Source organism: Cannabis sativa, chromosome 8 (assembly GCF_029168945.1).
Source record: "Cannabis sativa cultivar Pink pepper isolate KNU-18-1 chromosome 8, ASM2916894v1, whole genome shotgun sequence".
Lineage (NCBI taxonomy): Eukaryota > Viridiplantae > Streptophyta > Magnoliopsida > Rosales > Cannabaceae > Cannabis > Cannabis sativa.
Window position 1 is genome coordinate 3114883 of NC_083608.1, and position 14547 is coordinate 3129429.

The 14547-nt window shown below is 29.3% G+C and overlaps 1 protein-coding gene across 1 annotated transcript; it reads left to right on the forward strand.

The window, feature by feature from the left end:
• The first annotated feature begins 13251 nt into the window (after positions 1-13251).
• LOC133029931 (uncharacterized) lies at positions 13252-14065 on the forward strand. The gene is made up of 2 exons (XM_061101917.1): positions 13252-13696; positions 13795-14065. Exons 1-2 carry the CDS (start codon positions 13288-13290, stop codon positions 13800-13802), a joined length of 417 nt encoding a protein of 138 aa, XP_060957900.1. The 5' UTR covers positions 13252-13287; the 3' UTR covers positions 13803-14065.
• The last annotated feature ends 482 nt before the right edge of the window (positions 14066-14547 follow it).

Sequence of the window (14547 nt, forward strand, 5' to 3'; positions counted from 1 at the left end):
CACGCTTCCTCCCATGCAGCATTAAATGCGACTTGATTGCTCGGGAGAGACCTGACACATCACGGAGAGCCTTCACGCTATGCACGCTTCCTGGAGTACCTTGTACTCCGGGAGCCTCCTCCGGGACCCATGCTACCAGCGCTTCCTTGTGGCGCAAAGACTTAGCAAATGTTTACAAGTTATCTGATCCACGTGTCCCTTCTCGACTGGTCCACGTATTTTGGGCGAATTCTGGAGCAACAGGGAGGATTACTCACTAAAAGAAAAGCTATGTAAAACAAACAATGGAGATCGAATGTCCTAATAATAAAGCTCATTATTTAAAGTGTATTTTCTTCTAATATTTATTTGAATCAATTTATTTTAAATATATATTTATTTAATTAAAATTTCCAATTTAGAATGAAAAATTCTAAAGATAAATTTTAATTTAATATTTATAAATTATACTTAGATGGATAGGAAAATAAAATGAATTATTTCTATCATAGTAATAATTTCCAATAAATATTTAGAAAATTATTCAATTTAAGTTGTTTCAAAATTAATGTAAATTAACTTACAACTCAAAATTTAATTTTCTATAAATATATATTGCATTTCGAAAAATTGAAGTATTTAAGAATATAATTTTCGAAATTGCTTCTTTAAATAAAAAAAATGTAAATCCTAGAAAAAATTATTCTAATTTTATGTTGGCCCAAAATTAATTAATAAAATTAAATTACAACAAAAAATATAATTTTCCTATTTAATTAAATATTAAAGAAAAATTTCAAATATTTAAGTATCATGATGAAAATCAACTTAAATATTAATTTTCTATTTAATTAAATACACTAGAAAAAATACTTCAGACATAACAGATAATATCTATCTAGACTTTCATTGACTAATTAATTCATTTTCTAATTAAATATATTTTACTTCATTTATTTTAATTAATCATTAAATGAAACAATCATTGATTTAAGTTGGTCTAAAATTAAAATAAATAATTTTCAATTTTAATCTATTTTTCAAATAAAATTCGAAATTTTTGCATTTAAGAAATGTAATTTCGAAATTGTGTGAAAAAGATTAATAAAATAAAATAAAATATATTTTGAAAATTATTCAAATTTAAGTTATCTGAAATAAGATTTCAAACTTAAAATAATTTTCAATTTTAATTAAATAACAGGAAAATAATAATATTTAAGTATCATTATGAAAATCAACTTAGATATTTTAATTTTCAATTTAATTAAATGTATTAAGTTCAAGAAATAAATAATTAAGGATTGAGGAGACTTAATTATTAATTCTAGTTTAATACTAGGAAAAATATACTTAAATTAGATTGTACCAAAATTAATTATTAAACAATTAATTTCACAATCTATGATATCTTCCTAATTAAATATTAGAAAAAATAACTAGTTCTAGAAATAACTATCTAGAATATATTTCATTTACTAAGTGTTTTTCTAAAATTAACTTTAAAATATTAAATGAAAAAAGAATTCATATATTTTAAAAGTTAATTATGTTTCTAATTCAATTTTAATTAGGTTAGACTAATATAATTAACCTAATACAATTATTTAAATAAGGCAAATGAACCTTCACAATTGGGGTAGTTCATGTGAGGGGGAGTTGGGTTCAGTATGTCGTGCCCACTTCTATTGGCCCCCAACTCTCACACAAGGCTCAAAAGAGAGGAATTTAACCTTTAAATAAATAATTGTTATTCATTGAATAAGCCCAAATCTAATTGGGCCTAAATAAATTTACTTATGTCAAAATTTATTTTAGCAACCTAGTCCATTTACTTATTAAAACTTAAATGAGCTTCCTATATGCATCTAAGCCCAATAGCAAACATATAGGCTCACACATGTCAAATGATTTGGATGGGCCCTATCATGTTACTAGGTTTACACAGATGAAAGAAATAGCAAAAATTACATGTTACAAATTATTTATAAGATCTATTGACAATTGGACTATGATTAAAATCAGATCATTGGATCTGTCAACAAGTTAATCATAACAATTTAGATCAAATAAATAATAGCTTTGTAAAAAAAAAATTTGTATATTAATAATATAATCAAACAATACAAACAAATAACTGATCTGGAATATCTGAGAAGTAAGCTAAAATATCTCAATTTTAAAATTTAAAATAAAAATTAAATTTTAAAATAAATATCTTAACTAGAATTCAAATTTAGGTTGTTAGAGAATATTTGAAAAAATTCAAAATTCAACAAACTCCTAAATTTCCTAAATTCTAACAAAAAAATCAAAAATATCTAACCAATTTTTCAAATATCAAGCTTATTCAAAATTTACATTTATTTAAAATTTCTAATAAGATAATATAATAAAATATCTTGAATTTTAAATTTAGATATTTCATTATTATATTCTAAGTCTTATAATTTAATAAATTTAAATATTACATAAATAAACTAATTGAAAAATAAGATATTTTATATGGTTAGAATATTTTTTGTAAAAATAATAAGTTTGAAAAATTTAAGGTTTGAAACCCTAAAATATCTATTCAAACTAAACTAACCAATTTTTCAAATTTCGTGTTATTTTTGCAAAAATATAATTTTTTTTTAAAAAATGTCTAATAAGATAAAATGTTAAACCTAACATATTCCTAATCTTATAATTTTAATTAATAAAATATATTTCAAAAAATAAAAAATTTGAAAAAAAAAATAATATGATATGGTTAGCAAACTTTGAAATTTGAACAAGATTATTTTAAAAAAGATAATATTTTAATATCAAAGTAAGATCATTCAAATTTAATAAAAAAAATAATATGTGATCTTATAATTAAAATAAATAAAATAATCTAAAATTTCAAAAATTAACCATAAGGCTCCTTTGTGAGAAATCAAATTTTCAAAATTCAAAGCCTACTAATATCAGAAACTAATTTTAATTAATTAAAAAAAATAAATAAAACTTAATTTTATTCTAAAAATTCATATTCTACACAAAATTCTACCAAAAATTGGCTTTTGTTTCAATGACAAACGATTTTTGAATCAAACGTTATGACGAAAACAAGTTTGAGGCACAGCGGTATGCATTGCATACCCCTGCGCGCGCGGATTGGTGTGTTTGAGCGAGCATCAAGGCTGCATGCAGCCTATCTGACCGAGGGACACGGGCGGGACAAGGCTTTGTCTGAAGGGATTTTGTCCCATGCGCGCGGGCGAGTGTGCTTTCAAACCCTGATATTTTCGTTCAACTTCAAAAAATCATAGCTAATTCATAAAAAATCTAAATTAGGTTCTGTAAAAGCCTAAATTTATTATTTTTTTGTCTACTTTCCAGAAAAAATAATTGCAGATCGAAATAAAAAATATTTCAGTAACATATATTGCGATTTCTAAACTATCATCAAATAAGCACATAAACCACATGAAACCATCCAAATCAACACATAACATCGTTTTAATTCATATTTCATGAAAGTAAATCATTACCATGGCTCTGAGGCCAGTTGTTGGAAATATTTTACTAGGATCTAGATTTACTAACAAGTATGTTTCATTAACATCCTAATATGAATTCTAAAACAATGAAATAAATACATATAAAGTTTAGAAAACCTTACATTGGGTGCAGCGGAATATAATGACTCCTTTCGTTCAGATATCTAGCCCTTGATTCCTTTTTGTAGCAGAGCATCACCAAGATCTGAACTGGGATCTCTTTCTCTCATTCTTTTGATGCTGATTCTCCTTCTTGTTGTTTGGAATCTCCAACTGTCTTACACACTATGATTGAGGTACCACTTGATGTGTGTGGGCACTCACTCATTCACTAATGGCTGAAATTATTTAGTGTGAAGATAGGCTTAGTGTTTCGAATTGAAGAAGAAAGAAGTAGGAAGAGATCTCATCTAGGTTTTTAGCTTTGGAGGCATTAGTTGGATAATGAGACAATAACCTTCCTTTTATACTATTCTTCAATAGGGTTAGGGTTGAATTAAATGGAATAAAAAACAATAAAATATTGGGCAAAAATACCTCTTGGCTGTATACAATAAATGGACCAATCTCTATTTACAATTTTGCCACTTTATTTCAACTACTTATTATTCTTTTCAATAATACCATATTTTTCAATTCAACCTTATAAATGCCAAACTATTTATTTAATAATTAAAATAACTATCAAATAAAATTGTCATTTATAATATTTATTAATTAGACTCCATAAATTCTCTTAATTAACAAATAAACCCCAAAACACTATTTCTTCACAATCAAGCCATAACATAGTGAAAATTCATAAACTAGACATAGTCTAATTTTAGAATTATAATTGACTAATCAAAATCAATTAACTGAGTCTTACAAGCAGTATGGTCTCAACTAGTATGGGGACCATGGGCCTATATTTTCGAGCTTCCAATAAGTCGAATCAAATTTACCAAGTAAATTCCCTACCTTATTAATTCTATATTGAATCCACACTTAGAACTTGGAATTGCACTCTCAGTCATATAGAACGCTCTATATGTTCCACGATATAGATACCTCATTAGTTATCCATTGTTATAAATCTATGGCATTAGTATCTTGTTCATAGTGGTTTTGACAAAATCATTCTCGACAAAGAGTAAATGTGCCTATATCCACTGAAAGTAAGATTATCTATATTCGAAGATGGATGAACATTCAGTGGTGGATATGAGTTTTCTTTATATTCTTAAGATGATCACTCTAGATTTTACCTTATGCAAAAGAAATTTGAAATGTTTAAAAAATTCATGAATTTCTAGCAATGGTGAAAACCATTAAGGTATGTGGCTAAAGATTTTACGAACTGATAGGGGTGGAGAAATATTTGGTAGATATGCAGTTCAAAGATCATTAAGTTGATTTTTTGAATTATATCCAAACTTACCTCCACAGAAATTCGATTTGCATATTGATGATAGTTACTAGCGGTTGCCTAAGTCCTTCTAAGGAAATACCCTAGTGATAGGAAAATTTTAGAATGATGGAATGGTTGTGTACTTAGTGTAAACCATTACTAGATTCACGGATGACCTAATCCTAATCTTAAGAAAAGCTAGAACTGTTAACTAAGGTTTGCATGTTTGATAGCTATTCTAAGTGATTATGGGTGGACCATCCCATAGTCATTAGATAAGAAAGTGTTTGTTTTAACAAATACTACTTTTCTAAGAAAATGACTATGTCTAAAAATAAAGTAGCAAAATTGAGGAGATATTTTTTTCTTGATTCCAAAAGTGTTCTATCATCTTATTTTGTATAAGATGGTCCTACTGCCTCTGTTGTCTTGACACAACCGAAGAGGATAATTCCACTTATGTTCTTAGACAGAAAGTCACGGTACCTTCTCGTAGTGGGAGGGTTTCAAGGAACTCACCCTGTTATGACTTGGAAGACACTTGTGATGAAAATCCATTGTTAGTTTAAACAAGTAATGGATTGTCAGTATAAGAAACTAAGAAGTAAAGCCAAAATAACTATGGTCAAAATCATTCATATGGAGTTACCAAATTTTTTTTACAAGGACAAGAAATGAAATTTTGAAAATAAGTCTATTCAATGGACATAACAAAGCTTCCAGCTCATGGTATTATAGGTTTGAGATTATCTAAACCTATGGCTTGTGGTATACCTGGTAATTTTCTTACTCTAGTGCAGGCAACTTACTTTGGTAAGATGCTGAAGGATTTTTTCTCTAGTGGCTAAATCTATAGAAGCTTTTCGACTTCTAGATATAGATTTCATTTATCTAAGGAAAAGTTTCAACTATTCTAGAAAAGATAAAAGCCAACGAAAGAATTCCTTAGGATCAGCAGTGAGAGGTCTCAGATATGCTTTAGTATGCATTAGACCAAACACCTGCTGTTGAGTGGGAGTAATGAGTATGTATCAGATTAATCCAGGAAAGGAACATTGGAAGACAATCAAGTGAATCTTAAGATCAAGAAGAGGAACTATATGTTAGTCGATAAGGGTGTATTTAATACTTTTAGACTACACCAAATCAGATTTCTAGACTTGCCTTAGTGCTAGAAAGTCTGCTGATGAGATGGTGATTACTCTGGGGGTGGAGTAGTGATTTTGGAAAGGTGTCAAAACCTACCTGAAGTCTCTAAGTCTACCAGAGAGACTGAATGTCAAAGTTACAAGAAAGATACTTATTCAGTATTGTTTCAACATTTATTAACTATTAGTGTTACTTCCTGACTAACACAGAAGTAGTTGTCAAAAAAAAAGTAAAGAATTCAGTATCCCTAGTGGAGTAGACATATAGAGAGGAATTTCAAAATTTCAAGGATTTTGTGATTAAGGAAATGTATAGGTGGAGGAAAGTTTGCATTGAATACAACCTGTCAGATCATATTACGGAGAGAATACTACATACTACACTTGATTTGGATATCAAGGTGTTGAGATTATTTGAAATGCACTTTTTGTTTTATATTAGTGCAAGTGGGAGTTTGTTGGGTTTTGTGCCCTAAATAAAACCCATTTCAATATAATCAGATTTACTAATTAATAAAGATCAGAAATCGCATTTTATGTTCCAGATCGAAATAAAAAAATATTTCAGTAACATATATTGCGATTTCAAAAGTATCATCAAATAAGCACATAAACCACATGAAACCCTCCAAATAACCACATAACATCGTTTTAATTCATATTAAGTAAATCATTACCATGGCTCTGAGGCCAGTTGTTGGAAATATTTTACTAGGATCTAGATTTACTAACAAGTATGTTTCATTAACATCCTAATATGAATTCTAAAACAATGAAATAAATACATATAAAGTTTAGAAAACCTTACATTGGGTGCAGCGGAATATAATGACTCCTTCCGTTCAGATATCTAGCCCTTGATTCCTTTCTGTAGCAGAGCATTATCAATATCTGAACCTGGATCTCTTTCTCTGAATCTTTGATGCTGAAACTCCTTATTGCTAAAAGTCTTTCTTCACGATCTTCCTCACTATGATTGAGGTATCACTTGCTGTGTGTGGGCACTACTCATACACTAAGAATTTCGAAATCTCAATGAGGAAGAGAGAGAGAGTGGGTTTGGCCAAAGATAGGGAGAGAGAAGGCTCAGTTTTTTCTGAATGAAAAAGTAGAAAATTTAAGTGTAATTTTCCTGAAGCCTTCACTATCTATTTATAGCATTCCACTAGGGTTAGGTTTGAATTATTTGGCATTAAAATAATGAAAATATCAGTTTAAATTGCCTACAAAAGTGGCTGGCCATGCTTAGTGGATTTGGGCCTCACTTTTTGCAATTTTGCAGTTTTATCTTTTCTGCATTTGATTTTCTCAAAAATGCCAATTTTCTAATTCAACCATTTAAATGCCAATTCTAACTATTTAATAACTATAAATAATTATTAAATAATATTGTCATTTATCATATTTATTAATTGAACCATACAAAGTATCATAATTAACAAATATGCCCCTATAAACCTTTCTTTACAATTTCGCCCTTACTTAGCGAAAAACTTCACAAATAGACATAGTCTAATTTGAGAATTATAATTGATTAATCAAAACCAATTATATGAGTCTTACAAGCAATATTATCTCAAATAGTGGGGGGACCATGGGTCTATATAACCGAGCTTCCAATAAGTAGATCAAGAATTTAGGACTAAATTTCACTAACTTATTAATTCTTCGTTGAATCCACGCATAGAACTTAGAATTGCACTCTCAGTATATAGAATGCTCTATATGTTCCACCATATAGACACATCATTAGTTATCCATTGTTATAATCCTAATTTGATCAATGATCCTCTATATGAATGATCTACACTGTAAAGGGATTAAATTACCATTACACCCTACAATGTATTTATTCCTTAAAACACTTGACCCCGTATAAATGATATTTTAGCTTGTGTGAAATGAGTACTCCACCATTTATGTTCGTTTGGTCAAGCTCGAAGGAGATCATCCTTTGCTTACTATTCGCCAGATAGAAGCTATAGATTCCATGTTTATGATAGCGCTCCCACTCAATTGCACTACCGTGTTCCCAAAATGTACGTATCACCCTAACCTAAAAGTAGGCTTAACTAACAACTCAAAGAACACGAATATCCTTTCAAGATTGAGCCTAATCATATCAGGATTAAGATCATTTGATCTAGGATCAACTAGGCGATATTGACTTGAATAGATATTACGGTAAGTTTAATAAATCTAAGTCAAAGTTCAATATCGGTCCCTTCCGATGCATACTCCATGCATCCAACCTGAGTTTTACTTTAACCAATGCTCTGGAAAGAACATAGCATTTCTTGAAATGCAAGTAAACTCTGTTGTAGATTATCATATCAGTAAAACCCTATGTCTGATAAATCTAGGAAACTTTATTCACATAGTCATGTTTACTTTCCAATATGTTTGAAAAGCACCGTCAGAATTTAGGATTAATTGATATGTACTAATTAGTTTTATATTAGTGCAAGTGGGAGTTTGTTAGGTTTTATGCCCTAAATAAAACTCCATTTCAATGTAATCTATTTTATTCAACATCAATAAAGAAACAGAAGTATTTTTCATTCATTTGTGTATGTTTTGGCTCACTTTATCAATTGCTTGTCTAATTGATTTATAAATTCATCTTAAACCCTTTTCACATACTTGACCATGTTTATTGTGCTGTCATCACATTGGAAAGTAAACATGACTATGTGAATAAAGTTTCCTAGATTTATCAGACACAGGGTTTTACTGATATGATAATCTACAACAAGAGTTTACTTGTATTTGGAGAAATACTATGTTCTTTCCAGAACATTGGTTAAAGTAAAGCTCAGGTTGGATGCATGGAGTATGCATCGGAAGGGACCGATATTGAACTTTGACTTAGATTTAATTAAACTTACCGTAAAATCTATTCAAGTCAATATCGCCAAGTTGATCCTAGATCAAATGATCTTAATCCTGTTATGATTAGGCTCAATCTTGAAAGGCTATTCGTGTTCCTTTGAATTGTTAGTTAAGCCTACTTTTAGGTCAGGGTGATACATACTTTTTGGGAACACGGTAGTGCAATTGAGTGGGAGCGCTAGCATAAACATGGAATCTATAGCTTCTACCTGGCAAATAGTAAGCAAAGGATGATTTCCTTCGAGCTTGACCAAACGAAAATAAATGGTGGAGATCTCATTTCACATAAGCTGAAATATCATTTATACGGGGTCAAGTGTTTTAAGGATAAAATACATAGTAGGGTGTTACGGTAATTTAATCCCTTTCCTGTGTAGATCATTCATATAGAGGATCATTGATCACATTAGGATTATAACAATGGATAACTAATGATGTGTCTATATGGTGGAACATATAGAGCATTCTATATACTGAGAGTGCAATTCTAAGTTCTATGCGTGGATTCAACGAAGAATTAATAAGTTAGTGAATTTTAGTGCTAAATTCTTGATCTACTTATTGGAAGCTCGGTTATATAGACCCATGGTCCCCCACTAGTTGAGATAATATTGTTTGTAAGACTCATGTAATTGGTTTTGATTAATCAATTATAATTCACGAATTAGACTATGTCTATTTGTGAAATTTTCACTAAGTAAGGGCGAAATTGTAAAGAAAGAGTTAATAGGGGCATATTTGTTAATTATGATACTTTGTATGGTTCAATTAATAAATATGATAAATGACAATATTATTTAATAATTATTTATAGTTATGAAATAGTTAGAATTGGCATTTAAATGATTGAATTAGGAAATTGGCATTTTTGAGAAAATCAGATACAAAAGGTGTTAAAATTGCAAAATTGCAAAAAGCAAGGCCCAGTCCACCTAAGCCATGGCCGGCCACCTTTATAGGTATTTTAAGTTGATTTTTTCATTATTTTAATGCCATATAATTCAAATCTAACCCTAGTGGAATGCTATAAATAGATAGTGAAGGCTTCAGGAAAATTACACTGTCTGAATCAGAAAAACCTGAGCCTCCACTCTCTCTTCTCTAGCCGCCACTCTCTCTCTTCCTTCTTCCTTTGAATTTCGAAATTACTTTAGTGATTAGAGTAGTGCCCACACACATCAAGCAATACCTCAATCATAGTGAGGAAGATCGTGAAGAAAGATCATCAGCAAAGGAGATTCAGCATCAAGGATTCAGAGAAGAAGATCCAGGTTCAGATCTTGATAATACTCTGCTACAGAAAGGATTCAAGGGTTAGAGATCTGAACGGAAGGAGTCATTTAATTCCGCTGCACCCAATGTAAGGTTTCTTAAACTTTATATGTGTTTAATTTATCGTTTTAGAAAGTTCTTATTTAGGATGTTAATAAACATACTTGTGAGTAGATCTAAGATCCTTGTAAAATAATTTCCAACAACTGGTATCAGAGCCATGGTAATTGATTTACTTACAAGAAATTTGGACTTTAAAACGATTGTTTGTATGTTCTTTGGATGGTATCATGTTGTATTGAGTGTTATTTGATGATTGATTGATGTTTGTAAAATTTTCGTGAAAAATAATTGCGCTTTTATCTCTGGAATTATTTTTATTGGATAGTATGGAAAAAATTAAGCAAGTTAGCCTTTTACAGAACTTAATTTGGATTTTATTTGAATTAGTTATGATTTTTTGAAGATTTGAAAAAATCGGGGCTGTGCTGATATTTTCCTGCGATCGCAAATCTGTCCGTACAGTTTCGAATTTTTTCGTTTTTCTTCGATTTTTCATGCTTTTTCATGGAATTAACTTCCAATTTTTTGTATAGTTTTGTATTTATACTATTACTATTCCTAATTCAATTCTAATTATATTTTTGAATTAATTTAATATTTTTTAAATTTAATTCAAGATATTAGTGTAATTTGAATTTGAATAGAATTAGTATCTATCTTCTTGCTTAAAATATCTATCTTATTTTAAAATTTGATTATATCTTATCTTATTTTAAATTTAAAATAAGATATTTATAATCATGTAATTTTTAAATGATATAAGATATTTTGCTAATTTTTTAAATTTTGTTATTTTATTTATTTAAATTACATTTAAAATTTGAAAAAGATATATATTTATCTTTTCTAATTTTTATTTAATTTTTATTTATAAAATAACATTTAAAATTTAAAAGTATTAGCAAATTTTTGAAATGATATTTAGGTTGGTTGAAACATAATTTTTCAAAAATTGTAGGTTTATTTTTTAAATTTTTTTATTTAAAAATTTCGAATTTTTTTTTTTAATTTTTTTTTAAAATTTTTCGAAATATTTTTTATTTATTTAATTAATTATTTTCAAAATTAAATATTTAATTTAAAAATTAAATAAATCCTACATCCAACTATCCAACTAACCTTGTTGCAGGAGTATGTGTTTTAACTTGTGTGTAAGTTTTTAAAACCTATTATTACTTGATTGCAAATAGCCATGGTTACCTTTTGCCAGATCTAATGATCTGATGGCTCCCTTGGTCAAGATAATAATTTGTAATAGGTATATTTACAATCTTCTTTCATCTGTGTATGACCTAGCAACATGATAGGACCCATCCAAAGTGTGCCTGTGTGAGCCTATGTGTTTAATTTTATTATAGATGCATATAGGTTGTTGTTGCTAAAATAAATTATCATAATTCTTGATAGAATTTATTTAGGCCCATTTAGTTATTGGGCTTATTCAATTAATAACAGTTGTTCTTATTAAGGTTAAATTCCTCTCTTTTGGGCCTTGTGTGAGAGTTGGGAGCCATAGAAGTGGGTACGACATACTGAACCCAGCACCCCCTCACACAAACCACCCCAATTGTGAAGGCCCATTTGCCTGATTTGAATGACTGTACTAGGTTAATTACACTAGTTTAACCTAATTAAAATTGATTAGCAACATAATTAATTTCATTTATTTTGAAATTAATTTAGAAAATCATAGTTTAAAGAATTTTATATTCTAAGCTAAACTATATGTATTTTCTTCTATTTAATTAAATATAGAATAATAACCATCTAGATTCTTTCTGGAACTTAATTTAAATTTTTTCATTAAATATTCCTATTTAAGTTGATATTTAGTTATCTACAACTAACCAACTTAAATCTGAATATTTTTTGAATTTAAAATTTCAAAATTAAGTTGAGGAATTTTAGGCATTGGTTATTAAGATTCTTTAGATATTTTTTAAGTTAATATCTTTTCGAATATTAACTTAAAATGGAATATTTTAGATATTTTTAGGTTAATTTCTTTTTGAATATTAACTTAAAATGGAATATCTTCAAATTAAATGGTTATAACTTAATTTTAAATTTAATTAAATCTGATTTGAAAGATATTTAAGTTGATTTTTTAGATTCTTCTAAAACAACTTAAACAAGATATTTTCAAATTTGTTCCATTTATTATTCAAATTTATTTGAATTTAATTAATAATTGAAAATTAATTAAAGTTGATTTTTTATTTAAATCAACTTTGATTTTTAATTTTTCATTATTATATTATGGAACTTGTTCGATATTTATTTAAATTTATTTTTTCAAATTTCAATAATAATTGAAAATTAATTAAAGTTGATTTTTTTTAATTAAACCAACTTTAATTTGTAATTTTTCATTATTATAATATCGAATTAAATGATTATACAAAATACATATATTTTTTTTTAAATAATGAGCTTTTAATCAAAAGACATTCGATCTCCATTGTGGGTTTTACACCGCGTTTGTTTTAGTGAGTAATCCTCCCTAATGGAGGAACGTTCATTAGCAATTTCGCACCGTTTAACCTCGCATGATAAGTAGTTTGTAAGTGTTTTGTATGGTATAGATCACCCTAATGGTGGCGACCATACTTGACTTGCAAGTTATGAAACAATGGTAGAAGCTCATAAGATAGAATTGCCTTGACTCTCGCCTAAACGGGACAACGCTGAATTCCAATATTGATCGAATAAAAGGTTGCTAGAATGGTTATCATTTTAGATGAGCTGACAACTCTATTCAATGGATGATGCTTTGACTCTCGCCTAAACGGGACACTGTATCAGTTTGTTGAAATACCTTGGAAAATAAACTATGTTAGATTTAGTATTTCTATAACATATGTCATTACTTGTTATTTTCTAAACTGTGTATGAATTTATGAGCCAAAACCTTACTTCTGTTTTATTGATGTGTTCTAGTGTCATTATGAATAACCCACACCCCGACCCTCTCTTAGTTACTATCTTAGCAAAAGAACTCTATAGTGTGAAAATGCATCCTGGTAGTTGCATTAACTCGCACCTGTTGATGATGAATCTGAAGTTCCAAAAGGAAAATATACTAGGAATTGATTTATCAAGAAAACAATGGGTCCAACTTATCCTTAATAGTCTTCCTCCGGAGTATAATGAATTTGTTATCTCTTACATGATCAACAATTCTAACTCCTCCGACATGGACAAGCTCGAAACAGAATTACGAGCCCATGAACGGAACTTGATTGCAATGGGTCCCCCTGGGTTTGCAATCAATAATCGAAGGAAAAGGACTAGGTATGAAGGATCTAGCAAAACTGCTTCTTCAAGTACAATTATCAGACATAATCTTCTATGTTCGAATTGTAATGGAAAGGGTCATCATGAAGAACGATGTCCCAGGCTTCTAAACAATTCAAACGAAGGTAATGCTTTTGTCTTTGAATCATGTGTTTTAGAGAACGACAAATCCATCTGGATTGTTGATTCTGGGTCTACTAACCATGTATGTTCTTCACTGCAGTTGCTTGAAACTTGGGAAAATCTGCTTCCAGGAGAGTTACAGCTTAAAGTTGGCAATGGCGAATTAGTATCGGTCAAAGCTAGAGGAAAAGCCCGCATCAAGTTTCAACAAAGATTTTTAATTTTAGAAAATGTTTTATTTATTCCAAACTTTAGTAGAAACTTGATTAGTGTCTCATGTTTGCAAACACAATCTTATATATTGAATTTTTCGAGTACAAATTGTTCAATTTCTCGTAATGGATTTCAAATATGTGTTGCTAATATGGAACAAGGGCTTTATGTGTTAAGACCGAGTACTCAAATCTCACTAAATAGTGAACTTTTCAGTGTAGCTAGACCTAGAAACCTAAAAAGAAAAGAGATTGATAATGATGATCAAACTTATCTATGGCATTTACGTTTAGGTCATATAGGCTTTGATAGACTCAATAGGCTCACCAAAGACGGTCCATTGAAAAATGTCGTCTTAGGTTGCGAGTCCTGCCTAGAAGGAAAAATGACTAAACGTTCTTTCTCTGCAAAGGGAGAGCGTGCCAAAATCCCTCTAGGGTTAGTGCATTCCGATGTCTGCGGACCTTTGAATGTCAAAGCCCGAGGTGGTTATGAGTATTTTGTCACTTTCATTGACGATTTCTCTAGATATAGTTTTCTTTACCTAATGCAAAAGAAATCTGAAACGTTTGAAAAGTTTCAAGAATTTCATGCTTTGGCCCAAAACCAATTAGGTAAATCATTAAAGATCTTGCAAACT

Coding starts and splice junctions, on each gene's coding strand:
- LOC133029931 (XM_061101917.1), top strand. CDS start 13,288: ATGCATCCTGGTAGTTGCATTAACTCGCACCTGTTGATGATGAATCTG.